This window comes from Lygodium microphyllum, chromosome 1 (genome assembly GCF_053477565.2).
Source record: "Lygodium microphyllum isolate KBCC chromosome 1, Lygodium_microphyllum_v1.1.10, whole genome shotgun sequence".
Lineage (NCBI taxonomy): Eukaryota > Viridiplantae > Streptophyta > Polypodiopsida > Schizaeales > Lygodiaceae > Lygodium > Lygodium microphyllum.
The window spans coordinates 103,420,530-103,446,001 of record NC_141135.1 but is presented as its reverse complement, the minus strand read 5'-3'; the positions used below and the strand labels follow the sequence as shown (position 1 = coordinate 103,446,001).

The 25,472-nt window shown below is 41.4% G+C and overlaps 1 protein-coding gene across 1 annotated transcript in view; it reads left to right on the top strand.

Annotated features, from left to right (window-relative positions):
- Positions 1-25,236, top strand: part of LOC148041479 (uncharacterized) — a 33,769-nt gene extending 8,533 nt beyond the window's left edge. The window contains exons 2-6 of the mRNA XM_087679983.1: positions 21,861-22,013; positions 22,096-22,476; positions 22,664-22,740; positions 22,830-24,221; positions 24,436-25,236. Coding sequence (XP_087536109.1) covers positions 21,861-22,013; positions 22,096-22,476; positions 22,664-22,740; positions 22,830-24,221; positions 24,436-24,516 — 2,084 coding nt within the window. The 3' untranslated portion in view covers positions 24,517-25,236. The remainder of the gene's footprint in view (positions 1-21,860; positions 22,014-22,095; positions 22,477-22,663; positions 22,741-22,829; positions 24,222-24,435) is intronic.
- The last annotated feature ends 236 nt before the right edge of the window (positions 25,237-25,472 follow it).

Here is a 25,472-nt window from a genome sequence, read left to right as displayed (position 1 = left end):
TAGGTAAGCCTGCATGTCCTTGGCCCTGAAGCTCCGTACAAAGAGGCTGTTAGTGAGTGTGATTGCTGAATCTCAACACTAGCTACCCCCTCGTGAGCCGGCAAACCCTAACCAAGGGGGTTATGAATCCGCGCCGGGAATGTGGACCGATATGCCGCAAGAGGTCTCTCCGTGGAAATCACTTAGCATAGGAGGACGCTTGGGTGCCAGTGGGGGCTCTGGCCGTAAATCCCAATGCCTCCGGGCCCTACACAAGTATTCTACGTGACTCGGGACGGGATCTCGAGGTCTTGATACTAGTTACAAGGCGGAATCTTAGAAGGATAAACGTTCGGGCTTTATTACCGAAAGACGGAAGGATTTTTCTGCGGAGGCAGAAAGGAGCACTTAATTCTCCTGTATGGGTAGGAGACACATATTAATCCGAAGATAAGTTAAGGAAGTATTTGATCTTGTTTTATCTTGTCTTCGTGTCTGTGGCCTAAATTACGTAAAGGAAGTTGTGACTAATGGGTTAATTAAGGAAGCTGCTTTTATGTGTCAAGCATAACGTGGTAGGTAAATAGATTACTAAAACAACCCTCGAGGGAAGCGTGGTGGATGTGACTAATGGGTCTATCGTATGGAAGAGTGGTCTCGGTCAGTCGAGAGCTTTCCTCAAAGGAGATGTTAACAGGAAATGTTAGGAAAAAGTCGGTCTATGACCTTAGACAATGTTGACTAGGAACCCGAACTTCAGGTTGATCCTAGTGGGAACAGCTGGATTAGTTCCGTTGCAGCGAGCCAGACTCGAGAGACTCTAGTTGGCAAACCCCGTGTCATTCCTTGGGAGTGCTGGGCGACGTCTTCTGGATATATCTCTCGATGGACTGCTAAGACGTGTCCTGCGATTTGAGGAGCGGGCACGTTACAGTTGATATCAGAGCAAAACTTCTTAATGATGCATGATTGATTAATGTTCGGATCATAGACACCCTAAATAACCTAAGTGGTATGGCTTGATTGTCAGGCACCTTCTGCACCCACGAATGTTGACATGCAAGAGAAGAAGTTCCTTCTCAAGCAAATTAAGCCACCCGAGTTTGATGGCAAGGGACGAACTGTTCAAGTTGACGCCGAGATCTGGATTGAGTCCATGGAGGACTATTTTGAGGCAGTAGGAACTGCACCTGCTAACCAAGCCATGCTCGCCAAACTTAAGCTTACTGGCGAAGCAAGACTTTGGTGGAAACAGTGGTGCAGAGACCAAGCGATCTCGGAGGGGACCGTCACTTGGAATAAGCTTAAGGAAGCTGTGCGAGGGAGGTATCTGCCACCTGCCTACCGCACACAAAAGATGAATAAATTCTATGACTTGAAGCAGCTAGGATTATCCCTTGAAGTATACTATTCGAAGTTCGTTTCACTCCTAAAGTATGCACTCCCAATGGACACGACACAACAGGTTTCAAGCTTTTGTGCTGGGTTGAATTCACCCATAAACACTCGTTGGAATCAATGCGCCCAACGGACTTGCAAGACGCATTACTCCGAGTGAATCCAATCGTCCAAGAACTTAAATCAAGCAACTATGATGACTCACTAGATCAAGACAGGAGGTGCAACAAGTGCGGAGAGATAGGACACATTCGTAAGAGATGTCCCAACCGCCGATGTTTCCACTGCAATGAACTAGGATACATCCAAACAGATTGTCCTGAGTTGGACCTTGAGAATCAGGAACGTGCGGTCAAATGAAGCTGTCTAAACTATACTTTTGGTTCATATTATGAACCACATGACGATGAAGGCTTGGAGCCTGTTGTAACCTTTGAGGATGACTAGATGTCCTAGGAAGATCCTCTCAAGATAATAAGTCCTGTACTTGGAATAAATCCTATTGCATTCTATGAGTTATAGCAAGTTGTTATTTTAAGATGAGAATTTGAGTAATCAGGGTTGCGGAGTGAAAGTGTAATGGGCCCTAACCCACAGGTTATAAGCCCCAATTGCGTTGTCTTCCCCAATTTCTCTCGAGATGAGGACATCTCGATCCCTCTAAGGGGAAGAGGATGTAATGTCTCTTTCCCCCCCGGTGACCCCCGTGCTCCCCCATAGGAACAGTCCCTCCCCCCCCCCCCCCCCCCCCCCCCCCCCCCTCAATTTTTTAATTTTTTTAAAAAATCTCTCCCTCTCTCTCCCTCTACTGTGGCATGGCGGGGGGGAGAGAGAGAGAGAGAGAGAGAGAGAGAGGGGGGGGGGGGTGACGTGTGGGAGCTGGGGGGCATGCAGGTGGCAGCGACCCCTCCCCCCCGGGGGCGAATTACACCCTCCCCTTTCCTATTCGATGAAGTAGCCCCCCTTTTTCAGAGGAAAGGGGGGAAGTTTAAGCTGGGTCTGCAAGAGGCTCGCGAGGAGCTGTGGTCAGAGGGTGGCACCGTGCGCATGTGGAGCGAGCGCATTGAGGCTTTCCAGAAAGGAGGGGAAGAGGGAGAGAGAAGGTGAAGGAGGAGAAGGGAGAAGAAGTGAGGAGGGAGAAGAGAGGAGAAGGGAGAGGAGGGGAAGAGGGAGAGAGAAGAGGAGTAGGAGAAGAAGAGGGAGAGAGAGAAGGTGAAGAAGGAGAAGAAGAGGAAGAGGGAGAGAAGAGAGAAGAAGTGAGGACGGAGAAGAGAGGAGAAGGGAGAGGAGGAGGGGAAGAGGGAGAGAGAAGAGTAGAAGGAGAAGCAGAGGGAGAGAGAGGAGAGGAGAGAGAAGTGAGGAGGGAGAAGAGAGAAGGGAGAGAAGGAGGAGGAGGAGGGGAAGAGGGAGAGAAAAGAGTAGGAGAAGAGGGAGAGAGAGAAGGTGAAGGAGAAGAAGAGGGAGAGAGAGAAGGAGAGAAGAGAGAAGAGGAATAGGAGATACAAAAAGGAGTGAGAAAGAGAAGAGAAGAAGAGAAGAGTAGTAGAAGAGAAGAAGAGGAGAGAGAGAGTAGAGAGATAAGAGAGAAGGAAAAGAGGAAGGAGAGAGAGAGTAGTGAAATAAGAGAGAAGGAAAAGAAGAGAGAGTAGAGGAAAGGAGAAGAGGAGAGGGAGAGAGAGTAGGAGAGTAAGAAAGAAGAAGAAGAGAGTAGGAGAGTAGAAGAAGAAGAGAGGGAGAAAGAAAGGAGGAGAGGAGAAAAAGAAGAAGAAGAGAGAGAAAGAGAGTAACCGCCACAAGTCACCCAAACCATTCTCTCGGCAACGAACCCCGTCCAATGGTCTTTTCCAACCAAACATATCTACCCGAAACCCGTCAAGGACCGGACTGTCCAATCTCCGCGAGGTGAATGGCACCCAAGAAGAAAGTCGTGGGAAGTGTAGGCATCCAAGCCACCGGTAATGCTGGAGGGACAAGGGGAAGGACCAACGCAGCACACACAAATCAAGCCCAGGTTCTAAGCGTTAAAAAATTAATTTAAGATCTTACATTCATTAAAGGAAACGTGAGAGTAGACTTACATGATAGGATATTGATAAGCTTGTATGCATGAAATAATGAGAAATGGATTTCGGCATAGGTTTACACACATGAAATGATAGGTTTTTTACAATATTTCACATAAAATAATAGGTTTTCTCCCAATCTAGTACATGAACAGTTATCTAGGATTCATGGTTCGCGCCCGTGATTACAATAAACACATGAAATGATAGCTCCCGCTCTTAGCATGCAAATGCACAAATGCATGGAAATTTAGGCTTTCATATACTTAAGCCACACAAATGCATGCATATTAGGATAAAAAAGTCATCGACTAAATGTGAAGGGAGTTAAGGATCATAGATTGTGTCAGTTTATTAAACGACCCTTGTGCACGGGAGATGAGTTTGATGGCAAAATTCTGCATAGCATCGCACTAAGAGAGGATGGAAAGAATGTATGACAAGTCTTGCAATATATTTAATGTGTTTTAAAGATTACCAACTATGTTAAAAGACGTGCAAAGAATCGAGGATTCACAACTTGGAACCCTAGGATAAAACCCAAGGGGAAGAGAGATTCAAAAGAAGTTGAGTGATTAAACACAAGTGCTTGTGAGTTGTTTTTAATGATCTTGTCTTAGATTATTGGAAGTGGATATCCTCCTAGTTTAAGCTAGGCTAGTAAGCTGACTCTAAATGGAATGTTGATCAAGGCTTATGCTTGGTTGTTTTGAAAAGGATATTTCTAAGTGAATTGGCTGGTTGCCTTGGTAAGAGGAGATCTTACTAAGGACAAGCGGTTTATAAGTAAAGTGTTTGCTTGATGTAGAAAATGATATTTTCTTGATTGGAAATGATAGGCTCGTTTTGCCTTAGTTGTGATGGATTCATAAAAGGATTAATTAAGGAAGGATGGCGCTAGCTGCCCCCCCTCCCCCTGGCGAGTCGGAAAACCTTAACCAAGGGGGTTATGAATCCGCGCCAGGAATGTGGACCGAACCCGCCGCGAGAGGTCTCTCCGTGGAAATCACTTGGCGTAGAGGACGCTTGGGTGCTAGTGGGGGGCTCTGGCCGTAAATCCAAATACCTCCGGGTCCTACACAAGTATTCTACGTGACTTGGGATGGGATCTCGAGGTCTTGATACTAGTTACAAGGTGGAATCTTGGAAGGATAAACCTTCGGGTTTTATTGCTAAAAGACGGAAGGATTTTTCTGCGGAGGCAAAAAGGAGCACTTAATTCTCATGTATGGACAGGAGACACACATTAATTCGAAGATAAGTTAAGGAAGTGTTTGATCTTGTTTTATCTTGTCTTCATGTCTGTGGCCTAAATTACGTAAAGGAACCTGTGACTAACGGGTTAATTAAGGAAGCTGCTTTTATGTGTCAAGCATAACATGGTAGGTAATTAGATAACTAAAACAACCCTCGAGAGAAGCGTGGTGGATGTGACCAATGGGTCTATCCTATGGAAGGGTGTTCTCGGTTAGCCGAGAGCTTTCCTCAAAGGAGATGTTAACAGGAAATGTTAGGAAAAAGTCGGTCTATGACCTTAGACAATGTTGACTAGGAACCCGGACTTCAGGTCAATCCTAGTGGGAACGGCCGGATTATAGTTCCGTTGCAGGCTAGATTCGAGAGACCCTAGTTGGCAAACCCCGTGTCATTCCTTGGGAGTATTGGGCGCCGTCTTCTGGATATATCTCTCGATGGACTGCTAAGACGTGTCCCGCGATTTGAGGAGCGGGCACGTTACACTCACTTTTACGCACACAATATGTGGTTAACTAACAAATCTCCCTTTGGGTCATGGGTGATTGAAACCGTGACATGAAACATAAGAAAACAATCATGGGAAGGTCTTACATTGAGTAGAGGCAATGTCTAATTCTTAATATTTTAAGAACTTATTCTTTAAAATGAGAATTTAAATTAAATTTTATATGTATAGAATTTAATTTAGTTTTTAATTTTTTTTAAAAAAATTCATCCTCAATGTTGATTTCAAGGCATTGCAATTAGTGTTGATTGCTTGTGATGGCTTTGCCAAGCATTGGATGCTTGGTGAGTCATTTTATGTTGAATATTGAAGGCGAGTTCTTGGGTAGTCTTCAATGTGTGATTGAAGGCTTTGAATGGATGTCAAAAGGCTCCAGCGTGTAAAGGCCCAAATATTGTTGATGAAATTTTAAGAAATCGGCCTCAGATTGAAAAAGCCCCAAACTTATGTGAATTGCTGCTAAATGAAAATAAATGTTACCTTAATTGATAAGGTTTAATTAAAAAACCTTATCATGATCAATGGGTAGACGATCAGCCTTGTGGAGATGATGAGCAAATGAAGTGGATAATGTGATGGATTGGAGGTGTCTGACACAGTAGAGGTCAATAGGGGAGACATGTGATGTATGGTAGGAATGGTAGATTACATATTGGATGGGCAATAGGCAATAGGTAGATTAATACTTGGATGGGACCACAAGGTACCAATTAGGAGTTATGGTGTAGTATGAGACTTGATAGATGGACCATTGTGGCTTCTAGATGAATTGTTGGGAATGCTGTTGCTTGATAGGGGAAAAAATATTAGGCAATAACTAGTGGACAAATAAAATTGTTTAAGCACTAGGCACATATTCTTGGGTTGTATGTGACATATGGTGTTTGGCTAGATGTTGATTAATATGATTGTTTAATGGGTATAACCCACTTGTCTTTGGAGGTTTCATTTCCAATATACATAGATTCTCATTTTTTTGAACATAAAGTGGAACACCAGGTTGATAACAATTAATTGAAGATTTTGGCAAGAGACTTGGGTGCACATTGGCAAGTAGCAGCTCTGGCAATTGCTAGAAGACTATGATGTGGCATTTGTTATGAGGACATGAAGTTTATTGCTTTGCTTAGCATTTGATTAAAAGTTAATCAAATGTGCTAATGTCACTTGCACATGTGAGGTGTAAATTAATTATTTCACATTGTGGGACCCAAGACCTCGAGATATCAGTTGGTGCCAAAGGCAAAAGTTCTAATAAGTTATGCTTGATAGGTACTAGGTTGTACCTAGTGTCAGATTTTGGCCTAGACCAATTTATTGGCCACTAATGTCAATGGTGACATTAGAGACTAGACATTAATTAGTTGATTAATGTTGGTCTAAGGGCTAATAACTGCTCAAGGCTACTTGGAAGAAAAATTGGCTTAGCCAATTTAATTATTGGCTAGTGAAATCAATTTTCTAAGTACTAGAATAATTATTAAATTAATTTTCAGAATTAATATGTTAAAAATTAATTTAATAAACTGGGCAATGCTGAAAAGTGGGATTAGAAGGTTGCCACTTGGCAAAATTTGTCCATGAGCAAGGAGAGGTTGCTGATGTGATTTGCAGCCACTAGGTATTAGTCCTATAGCATCTAACAGTTGTTTGGAGCTCTCCAAGAGTAGGTGACAACAGCCCAAGGTTCTTTTGGTATAGATGACAACATACAAGAGGGAGCAGAGGTCTGTCTGGTGGTCCTAAGCCATAGGTAATTGCTTCCATGGTTGTTTGAACAGGGCAGCAATAGTTTTTCAGCATTTCTCGCGATGAAACTTTGAAGTTTCTCTCTCTACAATAGTCTCTCTCATCCCCTATCCATCTCTCAAGTTGTCTCAACATTTTTGAACAATTTGAGCAATCAAAGGAAGAGATTTTAGTTAATCTCAGGTGAAAACCTTAATTTGTAGTAGAAATTAGGGTTTGATAGTCACCTTGGGATGCATGCTTATAGTCGAGGGTCCAGGACTTGAATTCTAGAAACAAAAATTGAGGAATTTTAGGGAGATTCAAGAGGCCAGCTAGCTAATATTAGATTTGGGAATAAATTTGTCTTTAAAGGGTTAGGGTGAATGCCAACCCCTAACAACCAACGGGCAAATTGGTTTGGAGGCTTGCTGGTTATTTATGACAGCAAGGGGCATTTGTATTAGTAGAGGAGGTGAGAGGATCTTAGTTGTACTCTATCCATTTGCAATAAAGGTTAAAAAGATGCCGCAAGGGGCGCTAGTTTTGGGGCCAATAGGTTGTCCATTGTCCAAGATTAAAGTAGTAATATTTGCATTTTTAGTTTGTGTGAATTTTTTGCTTGTTGTAATTAGTGTTAAATCAGGTTATTTACCACTGGATGCAAGAGCAAGGCTGGTTTCATGGTTCCATTGCTAGGACACCATCAATTCCCTTGAATTGGTAGGCCTGAGGCACTTGATTGAAAGGTTAGAAGCTTTGCTCTAGTGCTGAAATTGTATTAACTGAGCATTATAGCAAGAATATCTTGAGATAGTGAGATGGGATCAAGTAGGGATGATGCCTCTTAATCTAAAAATTCATAAAGTGTTGGGAAAAATGCAATGTGTGATCTTGAACAAGGCACATAGCTTGGACAACAAGCTGAGAATGAGGGAATTAGACCAAAAGGTGGATCCTTCTAGGCCTTTAGAAGTTGATGATTAACAAGAGAAAGAGGAGATGACCGGTTTAAAGATCAGTTGAAGACAACAACTGAAATGTTTGTGCAATTGTCAAATGATCCTTAGTTCATACACTTTTTGAACCCCTTAAAGGAGGGCAGCAAAGGCAAGAACAGGAGATTGTCTTCAAGAGCTTCGGGACAACAAGGTGCATTGAAGGAAGAGCCACTTAGTAGCATGATATTCCAAGTGTGGATAGTGAACATAAGCAAATGATGTATATGCAAGGCCATCTTGGTAGTGCGAATCGAATGTTTTTTGGACAGCAGGGCATGCATGCAATGATGAGGCAGCCATGTTATTTTGGTGGTGACACTAGTTTCCATGCTATGGTGGGTTAGAGACCACATACGAGAACACATGACACTTTTTATGGCCTGTAGCAACCAATGCGTGGTGTGCAAGGCCTAGTGTATCCGGGTTGTGAGGATAGGCTAGGGTTTGCATTGAGGAAACACAGCATGTACGACCCAAACTGAAACACAAAGACTCAGACAGAGCCAAACTAAACTCAAAACCTAAACGGAAAATGCAAAACTCCAAAACTTGGAACTCAAACACAGAGACAAACATAGAGAGAAGAAATTTTGAAGTGAATGAATGTAAGAGTGTATAGAATGCCCAAAGGTAGAGCAATGCAGTGTCGGAGAGTGACGTCCACCAAAGCTGGATCCTAACTGCTATGACCACTAGTTGGAGATGAGAGAGTGGTGAATAATGAAGGGTAGTAGGCTGGTCACCAAAACACAGCAATCGAAGGTTGAAATTTGGTAAATGCAGTAGTGTACCACCAAAGGAAGGCTGAAGTTGATCACTCGAGGCAGAGAATTGTCAGGCGACAACAGGAGAGGTGCTTGCTAATGTAGACACCTTGTTGGACTACAAAAACACAAGTACTACAGTGATCGCTTGGTGGGAGAGATGGTAGTAGCTTGTCGCATGGCACTAGATGCTGAAAACGCAGGCTAATCAGGTGCTATGATGAAGCGAGAGATGGCGACGTTCAAACAACAAGGCGACGGTTGAAAATAGTCGGTGATGGCTAGATAGTAGATGGTAGGTAGTTAATGGCTAAAATCTTCACGATAGAGTGAGAAACTTGTACAAAAAGATGAGGCTGAATGGTGGGCAGCCTATCTGTTTATAGATGTTGAAGGGTTTGAGGCAAGTAAAGTTAAAGTTTCCATATGCTTCTTGGTGAAGCTTTAGCATTGTTTCACCAATGGATGCAAAGTGGATGGAAGAGAATGACGTGGCAAACCATCCTTAGTTGTTGTAACTTTATTGAGATGTCTTTCAGTTAGAGTTGGGGCTCAGTTAGACTTAGTAGAGTAAGGTTTCAGGGCATTGCCTGATGCTCAAGTGGAAGGCAGCACTTCCACTCTGCTAGCTGTGGACAACTCTTGTATGTAGTGGATCTTAGATATATTCAGCACGTATCCAAGGTATTGTGTTGACAGTATGTTTGCCATGAGTTGACTACTTAGTGTACTAGTCATTGTGAGATGCATGCAAATGAGTATGAGTTTCACTTGGGCATTGAAACTAAACTTTTGCACCAGTTTATGATCAATTGAGTATAAGTTTTTGCCTTAGTTTAGAGACAAATTCTGATCAATTTCAACTCAATTTTTGATTAGTTTGAGAACAGATTATGGTTACTGTTGGGATCAATTTTGTATCAGTTTTTGCAATCAGTTTGGGATCACATTTGCAGCAGTTTGGATTAAATCTCAGATCACAATAGGTGTTTAGTTTACGCTCAGTTTTCAATGGTTTACAGCTAGTCTCATAGACAACCGCATGTTAGTAAATGCCATTGAGAATTTCAGCGATGGTTTATGTTGCATTAATGCTTTTCTATGTCTGATAGTCAGAACAGTCAAGAAACATGAGCTATGGATGCATCCAATGGGTTTCTAGCAACAGTTTTAGACTAGTTTTCAGTTTTATGTTATGTATATGTTGGGTGGAAATTTTCAGCAGAATTGGGGCATATGGCATGGTTGGACAATAGTGGCCAATGTTGTGACCATGATGCCTTATGGAAATCCATTGCAGTATGCTTTTCCTCTAGCACAATGCATTGCAATTGAGAACGATTGTAGAGATTCCAAGGGAGTGGTTTGTCACAAGGACGTGAAATTTTATTGCTTTACTTAGCTTTTGATTAAAAGTTAATCAAATGTGCTAATGTCACTTGCACATGTGAGATGCATGTTAATAATTTTACAATATGGGACCCAAGACCTCTAGATATTAGTTAGTGCCAAAGACAAAAGTTGTAATAAGTTGTGCCTGATAGGCACTAGGTGGGCCCCAATGCCAAATTTTGGCCTAGACCAATTCATTGGCCACTAATGTCAGTGGTGACATTAGAGACTAGGCTTGAATTAGTTAATTAATGCTGGTCTAAGGGCTAATAATTGCTCAAGGATACTTGGAAGACAAATTGACCTAGCCAATTTAATTATTGATTGGTGAAATTAATTTTCAAGCACTAGAATAATTATTAAATTAATTTTTACAATTGATATTCTAAAAATTAGTTTAATAAGTTGAATAATGTTGAAAAATAGGATTAGAAGGCAACCACTTGGACAAAACTTGTCCATGCAAGTGGAAAAAACGTTTTTAGGGGCTATTGGAAGTTTGTTCCAACCATTATGAGAGAGATGGAGGTTGTTAGAGAGCAAGGAGGCTATTGATGTGATTTGTAGCCACAAGGGATTAGTCTTATAGCATGTGACAGTCGTTTTGGGGCCCTCCAAGAGCAACAGGTGATAATAGCCGAAGGTTCTTCTGGTGTAGATGACAACATATAGACGGGGTAGAAGTCTTTTTGGTGGTCCTAGGCTATATGTGATTGCTTCCATGGCTATTTGAGCAGAGCAGTAATAAATTTTTAGTTCTTCTTGCGATGAAACTCTGAAATTTCTCTCATCCTCTATCCGTCTCTCAAGTTATCTTAGCATTTTTCAGCAATTTGAGTCATCAGAGAAAGAGATTTCAATCAATCTCAGCTGTTTGACAGATACCTCAAGATACATGCTCAGAATTGAGGGCTTGGGACTTGAATTTGAGAAGCTGAAATTGAGGAATTTCAGGGAGATTTAAGAGGCCATTCAACCAATATCAGATTTGGGACTGAACTTATCTTTCAAGGAGCAGGGTGAAGGCCAATAACCAAGTAAACCAAGGGGGAAATTGGTTTGGAGACTTGCTGGTCATTTATGACAGCAAGGGAATTTAGATTAGTAGAGGAGGTTAGAGGATCTCAGTTGTACTCCATCCATTTGCAATAAAAGTTAAAGAAATACTGCATGGGACACTAGTTTTGGAACCAACAGGCTATCCATTGTCCAAGATTAAAGCGGTAATATTGGCATTTTCAGTTTATGTGAATTTTATGCTTGTTGCGAATAGTATTAAATTATGTTATTTACTACCCTATCAAGGAAGGAAGGTTGGTGTCAGCATCCATTATGTGGGGTCGTCATGTTTGATCTCAGCCTTTTATTGATTTGGCATGGGTGAGAGTGGAACCTATCTAAAAGGTCCCAAATACATACCAAGACATGGTGGAAAGGCTAGCCTATGTTCATCAACCTAGACTTCTAGTGTCTATGTTCATAAACCTTAGCTACCAACATTATACGAGCGAAATCTCTTTAAAGAAATTACCATTTTTTTTTTGATGGATTGTGAAATGAACAGGTAGTGCACACTTGGGTGTGAGAGATGCATGATATATTGTTATAGAGTGAGGTATTTTATATCCAGGAAGTGCAGATGGTGTTGAATTTGGAGGAAAGGATATGGTAGAGGCTAGTGGGCAAGTGTAGTGGGTTGTTAAGTCTTTTCGTTGCTCAACATATTGAGAGGGGCATGGGGTGGAGGGGTCATGGTTGGGCTCATTATTTTTGGAATGGCTATTTGTGGTCTATGATAAAAAGGCAATGGTGGGCTTCATTATTCCTCCCTTTCCATCAATACTAATTATTAATTAGGTGATTTGAATTCTCTTTTTTATTTTTTTGAAAAATTGAGCATTTTTTAATAATAAGAAACAATATGAAACTTGGCTTTCTTTTTGGAGAGGGTGGTAATGACTTGATTAATCAACAATTACAGCAATCATAAAATTCACATAAACTGAAAATTTAAACGTCAGCACTTAATCTTCAAAAATGGACAGCCTATTGGCCCCAAAACTGGTGTCCCTTGGGGTATTTTTGTGAGAGTGTGCCATAGTTGTTTGGTACGAAAGGTAAAATACGGTACTAAATGGTACCTTATGATTTTATAAGGTACAATACAATATTAGTACGAAAAAAATTTAACTTAATTTAAAAAAAACCATAAATCATTAAATGATAGAAAACATGTTTAAAGTGGAAATAGCCATTTCTATAGTGAAGTCTATTCTTGAGCTGAGTGTGAAGATGTAGAGAGTTGAGAGCAGTAGAGTGAGAGAGTAAGCAAATCCTTGATGTTCGGTACAAAGATTGATGTATCACATTTTAGGTTTTGAATATATATAAAGTACAACAAGTGAAAGGGTGCGCTCACATCCGAACACGATAAAAGGCACGATGGGCCTTTATTCCCAACAACCTCCCATCTAAAGGCAACGTGCCTAAAGGTAGAAGAAAGAATCAGCTAAGTCTATGTATGTACAAAGCTGAAATACACATATAGTATCCAATCCCCATCATCTGGTGGCAATGAGCAAACCGCTCGGTTGGAAGACCCTTCGCAAGAAGGTCTGTAGGATTATCATGTGTATGTACCTTGACAAGCCCAATGCTTTTGCTGCAAGTACATCCCTGATAAAGTGATACTTTACTTGTATGTGCTTTGTCTTTGCGTGAAAGATAGGATTTCGTGCTAGCATGATAGCACTCTGATTGTCACAGTGGAGGATAGGAACCTTTGTAATCCCAAGCTCTCTCACCAAACGTGAAATCCATAAAGCTTCTTTGCATGCCTCTGTGGCAGCCACACATTCTGCCTCTGTAGTAGACAATGCAATACACTTTTGCAGTCTAGATATCCAAGAGACTGCTGCTCCTGTGAACATAAACACATATCTTGAAGTAGACTTCCTACAGTCAGGATGGCCAGCATAGTTTGCTTTGTGAAACCGACAACATATGACTTCTGCTTACCAAAGCAGATACACAAATCCTTTGTGTCCTTAAGGTATCTCATAATACCCTTCACTGCTTCCTTATGCTTTTTGCCAGGATATGCCATGTATTTGCTAACCACTCCCACCGCAAATGCAATGTCAAGACGTGTAGCAACCATAGCATATAGAAGCTACCAACAGTTGAAGCATAGGGTATCTTGGCCATTTCAGCCTTTCCATCATCTGATGTAGAACTGTCATCTGCACTAAGTTTCACATATGGAGGCAATGGTACACTCATAGCTTTTCCCCCCTCCATATTGAAACACTGCAGAACTTTGGTAATATACTCCTGCTATGATAGATAGAGAAGACTATTTGATCTGTCTTTGAGTATATGAATGCCAAGAATGTGATTTGCCTCACCGAGATCTTTCATATCAAAGCTATTGTGTAGACTCTACTTCAAGGAGTCTAAGGCATGAACATCCTTGCCTGCAATTAGCATGTCATCAACATACAGAGCTAAGAGAAGAAGGCTGCCATCTGCTGCCTTCTTGGTATATAAACAGTGATTAACTTGAGAACAATGAAATCCCTGAGATTGCATGAATGTATCAAATTTGTGATACCATTCTCGTGGTGCCTGCTTCGGCCCATACAGACTTTTATTGAGTTTACATACCATGTGCTCTTTTCTCTTTGCAACAAAACCGTCAGGCTGTTGTATATAGATTTCCTCGTGGAGATCACTGTGTAAGAATGCAATTTTACATCCATCTATATGTATTATGAGTTCCATGTCCTCAGATACAACCAAGCCCAAGATGGTTCGCAGAGTAGTCATTTTGACTACAAGAGAAAAGATTTCATCAAAATCAAGTCCATGTTCTTGCTTGTATCCTTTAGCAACCAAGTGTGCCTTATACTTTGGCAAAGAACCAGAAGTGACTTTCATTTTGTAAACCCATTTGCAGGGTAGCACTTCTTGTCCTTTTGGTAAATGTACCAGTCCCAAGTGCCATTCTTCGTGAGAGATTCCATTTCTGATAGCATTGCTTTTTGCCATTTTTTACTATCCTGTCTGTCCATTGCTTCCTGGAAGCATGATGGTTCACCACAATTTGTGGAGCCCTTACATATTTTCCATGTGCTATTCCCAAAGGTGGTGTGATAGCCTTCATCATCTAGTTGCCCTGTGCTTATCAAACTCTTCTTGAGTTGAGGTACATGCCTCACATTACCCAAAAAAAACATGGAGCCATACTGAAATTCCAGTTTCACACTGCCAATGCCTGTAATTTTACATGCATAGTTATCCCCCAAGTGGACAACACCACATACAACACCATTGTAGTCATAGAACCACTCATGATGTGGTGTGACATGAAATGACGCTCCTGAATCAAGCATCCAAGTGTGAATATTATCCTCAAAATTTGCAATCAATGCATGTGCATCCAAAGAAGAAGCAAGAAGTACATCACCATCACTATCATCATCATGAGTGACTACATTAACCTCTTCTATTTTCACATTGCTCTTTTTGGCAGGCTGGCTGTCCTTGTTTTCAGCCATGTTGGCTTCATTGTTTTTGTTTTTGCCCTTCTCTTTCTTCAGTTGAAAGCAATCCCTTTTGTAGTGCCCTTTTTGCCACAATGATGGCACTCCACATTCTTTCCACGAGATTTGCTGCGTGCTGTGTTTTCAGAACTGCTCTTATACTGAAATTTGCCTCTACTGTGTAATGCATTTGAAGACTTGTTGCTGAGTTATTCTGCCTATTGAGTTCTTTCATCAGCAAAGAACTCTCTACATTAGAGTATAATAGGTGAGCATTCGAATTACTCAAAGCTGTCTTGAAAGTATCCCAACTTTCAGGTAGAGCGCATAGCAAGAAGGTAGCTTTGAACTCTTCATCAATATGAAAATCCAAAGCAATCGGCTGACTGAAAATTGAGTTAAACTCATTCAAATGTACAGACATGACTATACCCTCTTTCATGCGAAAGTCCATTAGTTTTTTCAGCCAATAGACCTTGCTGGCTGCACTTTCTTGAGCATACAATTCTTCAAGCCTTTGCTACATTGCATATGCTGAATTCAGCTTCTCAATGTTGAAGAGCAAGTTGTCTGACACTGAGAGCTCAATGGTAGAGCGAGCAAGCTCGTCCAAGTCATCCCACTCGTCTTGTTACATGTTTGCTGGTTTGATTCCCTTTGTTTTGATGGGCTTTACATGTTTCTTCTGCACCAAGACATTATAGCATTGTTTTTGCCAAATTGCAAAATTATGGGCACCCTCAAGCTTCTTAATGTGCAAAAGATTACTGCTGTTACTGTTTCCAACCATAATTTGTAGTCCCAAATTGACTAACCAATCACCAAAGGCAAGCCCAAATGTGACACAAGTGACCACAATACACAAGAGTACCAACCAGCAATGAAAATCCAAAGATTGCTGAAATTTCAGATTTGTAAATGAAATTTCAGAATTAAAAAAAAAAGTCACTTGCTGCACTCCTCAAGCAATTTCTGACACAATTAGAGACCAAGCCATCAGTTACATGTGAAATCCCCAAAATTTCAGTGCAATTTTTGCTCCAAAGACATTCCCGAGCAAAAATTTGACAATTCAGATCAAAAGCCCCAAATTTTTATTGAATAATCTGTTCAAATTGCATCAATTCAAGTACCCAAGTGCATATACCAAGAAATTCTTGCACAAATTGATGAAATTCTGCAAAAGCCCCAAATTTCTCGGGTCCAATGTGTGCACAAATTTCATTGAAATTGAAGAAATTTCACTAAAATGTGAAAAGCCCCAAAATTTCACGGGCAAATGTGCACTAATTTTGCAATTTTTGAGTCAGATTGTCCACTTTTGCATTATAGTCCCTAAATCCGGGAAAAGCCCCAATTTTTCAAGTCGGCTTGCACACTGTGCATGTGTGCGTGAACACCTAGTTGTGGAGGGGGATAAAATTAAAATGAATTAAAAAAAAATGATAGCGTGGATTGTCGAGTATGATTCGTGACCCGCTTGGTCACGGGTGACCTGTCGAACAGGTCATCGCCTGACCCGTTGGAGCGCCGCTGAGCTTGTCTCGTCCGTGCTGCTCGTCCGCGCTGAACCTGTTGCCGTGTTACTTGGGTCTGGTCACGTTACGTTGAGCGTGGTCACGCTTGCATTGGCTAGTCACGTTCAGGTCCCGTTTGGCCTGCGTCAACCTATCGCGTGTTTGTTGTGCAGTCTGTTCCTTGCTCGCTACACTTGCTGGTCCATCTGCCTCTCCTGCACCTGCTGAACACTGATGATTGGTGCCTGAAGCTCTTGTTCACTTGTCACGCGGCTTGACGCCCGTCACTGGCTTTGGGAAGTGTGGATAACCTGTGTGCTCTAATACCAGTTTGTTGTGAAGTCTGTTCTTGAGCTGAGAGTGAAGATGCAAAGAGTTGAGAGCAGTAGAGTGAGACAGTGAACACGACACTTGATAATCTGGTGTACCACATTTTAGGTTTTGAATATATATAAAGTACAACAAGTGAAAGGGTGTGTTCACACCCGAACATGGTAAAAGGCACGGCGAGCCTTTATTCCCAACAATTTCATTACAAAATAAGATAAATATATGAGAGTGACCATAGTGGTCGCATGGGCTGCGCAAAACATGCAATATAACTATAGTCTAGACTCTAGTGTGTCATAGTGGCATGATGCATGTGGATACAATGATAGTAGATACAAAAAAGAGAGACCTATGAATCTATGATGAGGCATCACTATCATTATCATCATCATCAGAACCATCTGAGTGCTCATCAAGAGGGTCCGAAGATGACTCCTTGGCATTGGATGATGAGACACACTCATACTCATCCTCACTGATGAGGTTACCATTATCATCAAATGATGGCTCCCTAGGTGGCTGTGTAGGCAAGGGGGGGATGTCATCATGAAGCATAGGATATGAGCTACTAGAGCCCTGCCTTACATATGTTTGCAAGCCACTCGAACCACCCCTTCTCGATGTTGAAGGGTGCCGAATGACCATGCCTTTGCTACCACCTACTCGAACTCCTCGCCCACAAGTATGCTGACTGCGAGTGTCACGAGTATCTGTTGCTATAAGCTCTCTATAAAGCTCTACAAAAACATCTCCTCCTCGTCCACCTCCTGATGTGTGCTCGGAAGAGTGTTGCCCGTTAGATTGAATGTATCAGCATTCACCTACACAATGCATGTAAGTTTGTAAATGCTAAAGTCTAAATTGTAAAGGATAAACTTTAAAATTCAAAGTTTAAAACAACAAAATGTAAATTTTATGGTTAAGTGTTTAAACTTTACCTGCTTTGAACTACCCATGCTCATCAAAGCCCTCATCATGTGTAAGTTAGTGCGGCAATAGACTAGTTGCTCTAATTGTTGTGTGCTAAGCTGATTGCGAATCTTTGTGTGAATGAGAGAATAGGCACTCCAGTTTCTCTCACATGCACCTGAAGAGCAATCTTGGGTAAGGACCCTCACGGCTAAGGGCTGAAGGGTCTCCAATGCGTATCCAAAGTTTTGTCACCAAAATAAAGGCTTCGGAAGTGGCTCTCTCCTCCAACAAGTGGGAGAAGCAAAAGCTACATGCCCTCTCTAATTAGCATAGCATCCTAGCTCATCTAGCATTGTACTGTGGTCATCCATAGGGACCGCATGAGTCAAATAAGCAAGCTGGTCAGAATGGAACTCTCTATCATCCATGACCGCCGATGACTTGTAGGCCGGATGTACCAAGGTGGCAAAACTATGGATGGGCCTATCCATCCATGCCCATCTCCTCTGTGCTATCTCTAAAACATGTGACGCTGTGTCTCTGTGATCACTGTACAAGCACGTGCCTCCACCAATGTCGCTCTAAAGAAGTGAACAAGAAGGCCCATGGTGGGGATCCCTTGCAATCACTCATACGTAACACCCTGTAAAAGGGAGTTACAACAATGACAACATCATGGAGTTTTTGCCAAAACTGCTCATTAAGGCACAAGTGTTGCATGGCTTTGGCTTCCTTTGTCTCATGCACATCCTATTCATTCCATATAGTAGACACCACTGTCTGGTGCAAGGCGGACTGCACCTCATAAAGGCACTCCAGCAATAACCACATGTAAGCAAAGTGAGTTGAAGAAGGCTTCTTCAACTCCAGTGTACTATGCTCACGATACATCGCAAGCACCTTTATCTTTACCATGAAGAAGGTGACAATTGATGTAGCTTTGCGGACCAACCTCTTCATCCACTTCAGCTTCCCAATGTCCTCCATTAGCAAGTCCAAACAATGACTTGCATATGGAGTCCATACAATCATGGAAAACTTGACCTCAAGCAAGCGGCCCATGCACCAACAATTCGATGCATTGTCGGTAACAACTTGCACCACATTCAAGGGGCCCACCTACAACTACAATTTACAAATTGCAAGTAAGTATACTAACAATACTTGGAGGTTAGAGAGAGAAAGAGAGACTCGAGAGTTGATGCTTTCAAGTTTGAACTTTCAAGATTCAAGAATAAAGAGAGATGGGGTTGGGGCCCAAGGGGAAAGAGAGAATCGAGATAGATATTGTGATAATGTTCGGTAGGTGTACGTTGATTGTGGAAAGTAGAAATTGGCCTAGGAATGCACATAGGAAGCCGACAAATAAAGAAAATGCACCTGAAACTAGCCTTCCTTTCATGGATGGGTGGTAGTTTCTTGATTTATAACTTAGTTACAATAGCAATATTTATTAGAAAACTAAGAAATGCAAATTAACTCACAATCTTGGACAATGGATATCTTGTTGGCCACAAAACTGGCATCCCTTTCGGTATTTCTTTAAATTAATTGAAGAAGTTGATGTACAATGGAAATTTTCCGATCCCTTTCGGTATTCCAACCCCCCTTGCTATCCAGAATGACCAATAAGTCTTCAATTTGATTTGCCCCTTGATTCGGGCAGTCAATTAGCATTCACCCGCTTTGATGGAGATGAAAAATCCCCCAAATTCATTGACTTGCTAGTCTCTCCAATTGAATTTGTCTGAAAAGAACTGCAACCTTGTAGAATGCAAGTCTTGGAGCTTCCAATTTTTGGCATGCTTCCCAAGGCTATTGCTAAATCCTAATTTCTGTTGCTAAGTAGATTAGGGTTTACAGCAGAGAAATCTGAAATTTCTCAACCTCTGGTGATCTCAATGCTGTAATCTTTAGAGTAAGGTCATAAAAAGGTTGGGAGATGAGAGAGAATGTTGAGGAGAGAAAATCCAAACTTTCTTCACAAAGAACTGAAGAAAATCAATCATTTACTGCTACTGCCCTATCAAATAGCCATGGAAGCTGTCAGCTATAGCTTAGGATCACTAGATAGGACAAGTAGGATACCAAGAAGCAGCCCAAGTGCCTACAGTGTGGGAAGGATACATATCCGGAGAAGTATTGGTAGAAGTCCTCCCATTTGAAGTGCAAGGAGGGGTCTAAGGATTCAAAGGCTACCCTTGCTAGTAGTCAGTCTGTCTTCGTACATTTGTTCGAGGAGGAGAATGCTACTCTTGTTTCTTCCACTGTAGAGTAGCCATAGTTCGTGATAGTGGGGCTTCTTCCCACATGACCTATTGATAGGTTTGGCTTTAGGATATGAGTTCTAGAGGGGGATCTGTCATCATTGGTGACAATTTTTCTGTACACTAGATGACTCTAGTTCAGCCTCCTTGCTTTACCAATTAGCCTATTGGATTTTTAGGTGGTTTTCTACTTCTTTTTGGCTTTTCTTGAGAGGCTAGAAGGCCCTTTGTGCATATTACTAGCCTTTAAATCATATTGTTTACCAAAAAAAAAGTTTTAGTAGAATTGAGGAGGGCCAAGGCCCAAGGCATATCCCACATATATGAGAGAGAGAGAGAGAGAGAGAGAGAGAGAGAGAGAGAGAGAGAGAGAACCCAACTATTACGAAAAAAAAGAGAGAGAACCCAAGGAGAGTAAACTGCATTTTAGCAAACACTTCATTCATAATTCATTAGAATAGCAAATTCAGCAAGAAAAACACATATATGACTAGAGCTCAAGTGCTCCAACACTATCCATGACCCTTGTTGGCTCCAAAGCATGGCGCCCTTTTTGATATTTTTTCCAGATTATTGATGCATGCCCCAAATTAATTACAAATGGCTATATTTTCAGCTGTGGCATAGCTGAACCATAGGAGCACAATGACCTTGTCACCTTCAATGTTGGCCTCCAACCAACTGTAGAGTATTAAAAAATGCACATGAGCACTTCAGCTTGCCAAACTCTAAAAATGATAGCAACATTTGAACCCAATCCCATGGAGCATTTGCCTTGATAATTGTCTTGCATACTTATGCAATCCTAGATTGTTTCTCTCACAACAAGAGGGACTTGTCGTGATTAACGAGTGTTTTCAGTTTATTTCCAACGAAGTTGTTTAGAAAGTGCTTAAGGCTTGAGATCTTAGGCAAAAGAGAGGATCTCAGCCCATTGTGCTGTAATAACTTGTTTTGATGAAATTTAGATAAAAAGCAGCAACACCACCTGCTGATAATGGAGTCATGGAGGTGGCTAGTTGATTCCCCAAGTAGGGAGGAGAGGACAGGTTGTATTGTATTCTCATTGCCGAGAGAGAAAGAGAGAACTACAACAAACTGATCTCAACAGCCAACAATGAGCGCATGGGCTGCCAAAAAGGTAGAAGAAGAGCTAACATTGGCAACACATGCCTTTCTAATCACATTAATCTCAAGGGGGTTGCTTGTTTAATTCACAACGGGGACTGCTTGGCATTTAAAGCTGCTCATTGGGCGACACTTTAATATAGTTTAGTTATAAGATGCAACATTCTAGTTTAATGAACGTTTCACAATACACCTTGTTCCTTTTGCTTTGTCCTTGTACAACATAGCTTGTACATTTGTCCACTACATGCTTAGTATCAAATCTTTCATTGCCAGTGCAATAGTTACCATGCCAAGAGCTAGGGGTACCAAAATTAAAGTTCTTTTAAAAAGCTTGGTGAAGTTTAATCAAAGCATTAAGTTTATTTCTCATTCTGAGAGAGAGAGAGAGAGAGAGAGAGAGAGAGAGAGAGAGATGGAGATGTGGTGACTTGTGAGCCATTAAAATTTTTGGCCTGCCAATAGTGAAGGCCATAGTGATTGTTCTTAGGATTTTCATTCGTTTTTAAATGCACCCTATTGTCAGACTGAACATTTAAATAAAATTTTAATTTGTTTATTTTTTCTTCTTCCTCTTTCTCTTCCTCTTCCACTTTCTGTTTGTGTCTTCCTTTCTTCACGTTCCATGATTTTTACCAACAAAGTAGCTTACTTTTTTGTTGGCAGGTAATTATTCTTCCGCTTAGTACGTCTTTGTCATCTTCTTCTGCCTCTTTGTTGTTGACTGTAACTATAGAACGAGTATATTTAGGGTCATGCTTACTTGCAATTATATTGTATTTTTTTCCTGTACCAAATTAGTTGAGGAAACATTCTGCAGATAGTAGGGTTTCTCAATGTTTGTAGTGCTTTACGAGGCAGTTGCAAGACGTTGAACCCACCTGCATGTTATTTTTGAGCCTTACTATAGAGTACTTCAAATATAGTTGCTGGATCAGGAGGCTTTACTATGGAATAATCTACTGAGATTTAGAGCTATAAAATAATATTTTCAGATTTATTTACTTAGATTGAGAAAAATTACAACAAAGAAACCTGCCTCAGCTCCCATGTCTTTTCTCTCTAAAACTTACAGTGACGACTTGTGGAAGAGCAACTGAAGCCCTTGACATTTTGAGGAAAAACAGAAATGGTTTTGATCTGGTGATAAGCGATGTTTGCATGCCTGATATGGATGGGTTCAAGCTCTTGGAGTTGTTGGGCCTGGAGATGGATCTCCCAGTTATAAGTGAGCACACGTCCTTGGTTTTATACCTCTTATTCTTCTTTTGGTGATATTTTACACATGGACTTAACTTGCAAGATTGCAGTGATGTCTGCGAACGGGGAGACAAGTGCTGTGATGAAAGGCATCAAACATGGTGCTTGTGACTACTTATTGAAACCCGTTCGAATGGAAGAACTCAGGAACATCTGGCAACATGTCGTTAGAAAGAAATGGGGGGTTTCACGACCAGCAGGAAGCAATGCAGATGACAGATCCACTGGGGCTCCAGATGATGGAAATTGCACTTCTTCAGCACATGAGGGGCATGATAAGCACTCGAAAAAACGGAAAGATGTCAAGGAAGCAGAGGAGGATCCTGATCTTGAGAACGATGACCCATCAACAACAAAGAAGGCACGTGTTGTGTGGTCGGTAGATTTGCATCAACAATTTGTGAATGCTGTGAATCAGTTAGGAATAGACAGTAAGTACCGTCTTGCAGTCTTCTAACCTAATATTATGTATGTCACAATCTTGCTTATTTGCTGTTCCAAATTCTTGGGAGTGCTTATGTGCATTTTTCTTTATTGCTTATTTTGTGGCTTGGAAGGTAGCTTTTACTTTTGTTCTAAAGGTTTGTTTCAGCTATATAAACATAATTGTCCTGTCAGAGGCTGTACCCAAGCGGATTTTGGAAATAATGAATGTTCAAGGGCTTACCAGGGAAAATGTGGCAAGCCATTTACAGGTGAGGAACTTTTACTCCTTTTGTTTTATAGTTTTTAGACTCTGAAAGGTGGAAGTGCTATTTATACATATGTACATTATGTAACGCAGAAATATCGTCTTTACCTGAAAAGGATCAGTGGTGTGGCCCATCAATCATGTGGCTTAAATTCCTCTTTGTCAAGATCAACAGATTTCAATTTTGGAGGAGTTGGTACTGCTGGGCTTGGAGGTTTGGGTGACATGCAAACTCTTGCAGGACCTGGTCAACTGTCATCTCAGGCTCTTGTTTCCATGTTACAAGCAGGACTTTTAGGTAGATCTCGTCCGCCTGCTAACAATTCAGGAAGAGATATAGACACATCAATTTTGCTGCAAATGGCTGGATCTCAAGGCGCCAATACTAGTGCTTTTCCACCACTTTCATATGGTCAAGCTTTCTCAAATAATTTTGGGAATGGTGGGGCAGATCTTAAACAATTTCCAGGCCCAGGATCAGTAGGATCGTTTGCAGAGCCACTTGACAAAGGGTTATCAAGTGTACATCAGCAGCAACATGCCACTACTGGTGATTCAGGGAGCCCTGGAAGGCTAAATACTGGCAATTTTCAGTCTCCAAGACCCAAGCATCATGCACTGGCTCTGCAGGCTTTGCAGCAGCAGGGCAGTGAAAGTTCCAGCGATGTAGGGGGTTTTAACTTTCCTTCGGATGGATATACAGGCCATCATAGACCTATCAATGACACGGGAACTTGGGTAGGTTCAGGCTTGAATGCAAGTGTATCTCCTGGTATTGATAATGCTGCTACATCAAGAAATGCCGGTGTGCGAGTAGGACCTAGCTCATCTGCTGTTGTCACTGGTTCTTCCTCAAATTTGCTAGGCGTTCCTGGAAGAACAACTGGAGACATCAGCATTCTGCACAGTTCTGATGCAAGGAGTATCAATTTCCCTTCTCTAAATTCTTCGAGCATTTCCTCTTCTTTTACCTCTTCTGGACTTGACAAAGCTGGTGCTGTTAGAATAAGCAACATGGGTTCTTCTAGCAGTTCTGTAAGTGATGTCTTGTCACAGAGCATTCTCAGCTCAAAACTACCTTTAGGTTCTGGCTTGAAACATGGGCAAGTGGTAAATGCAGTGCAAAAGCAACAGGACACTTGGCAAGGCTTTGGTGTTCAGGAATTTGGTCAGGCTCATAATGCCATGTCATTGAGAGTCACCCAAGCCCTGACTGGTAACCAAGGCATTACAAGTTTGAATCGTGGGGAAGAAGAGTGTGAAACACACAATCTGGGTTTAAATTCTGGTCTTTCCAGTGACTTCAGCATTGATGGTGGATGTATGAAGGCTCCTGTCATTGACAGTTCTTTACAGGTCATGCAAACGATGTCTCATAATGGAAGGAAAGCCCGAGAGAGCAACTTTCAGTTGCAGTCAAAATTGGACGCTGGGTTCCTGCCAGGACCTGTATCAGAAGACTTGCTAAACATCATCCTCAAACAGGTCAGATCAATCCCCAAGCCATGAAACCGATTACATTAACACTTAGCATTTAAGTCACCTCATGATGTAAAGACTTTGACCTGTGGGTGTCTATAGGTGTCTGCATGTGCACAAGACAACAAACCACATATTTGCATCAGTAATAAAGTTCAAAGTAATAGTCAGCTAGTATTGTGTTTCTGTTAACCTAATATGCAGCTTCTTGATTCCACAGCAACAAGATGGTCTGGCTTTCACTGAAGGTGAACTGGGAGCAGTTGATGGCTACTCATTGAACAGTTTGTATATGAAATGAGCCAGCATTGATGGTTTAACGTTCACTGATGGGGAATAAGCAGCATCAGGTTACTCATGGAGCAGTCAATGTATGAAAGTGTGCAGTAAGGAGTTCAAAAGAAACCCTATAGTAATACTATCTCAAGAGTGGACTAAGGATTCAAGAGAATGCATGAATGTGCATGCAAGCTTTGTCTAAATCTATGGGCTTGAATGCTTAAGCAATGTAAGAACTTTCTGTGGCCCAACTTCTAAGATGAAGAGTGAAGCACAAACCCTGCTAATAAAAGTGGTGGTCAAAACCATCAAGGTGTAGGGCAGTATCATTGTACTTGTATACTCTTTGCATGGTTTTTGGGGTGTGTATAGAGGAATGAATCTTGTTGGGGATGTGGTGTGACGCAAGGAGTCCATCATCATCACTCTCCCTTTGTTACATGCAGATGTGGACGTGAAATTGGTGTATTCTGCACACATCTTTATGTAGTGCCATTGGTGTTACTGAACTCTATCCATCCCTTTCTTTATGATTATCCAATGTCAATTAGACCATGGTTTTCTTTTAATTATTGCCCATACACACATGTGGTCTTATTATATCTGGAGCATCCACGAGGACCTCTGTATTTCCATATGATTACCCAGATTCTCTTTCATCCTGGTCAAGTCTAGTGGGAGAAGCTGTCCAGGAGTGTCTTGTTATCTAGATCATTTAAAAGTCTTTATAAATTGGGTCTGATCTTTGGTTGTTCAAACTGTCAACTGTAGTGACTAAAAAGGAAAGCAAACAACAGTGCAACCAAAAAGACAGCCATTGGTGTTACTAAAGTCTATCCATCCCTTTCTTTATGATTATTTGATGTCATTAGACTATGATTTTCTTTTAATTATTGCCCATACACATATGTGGTCTTATTATATCTGGAGCATCCATGAGGACTGCTGTATTTCCATATGATTACCCAAATTCTCTTT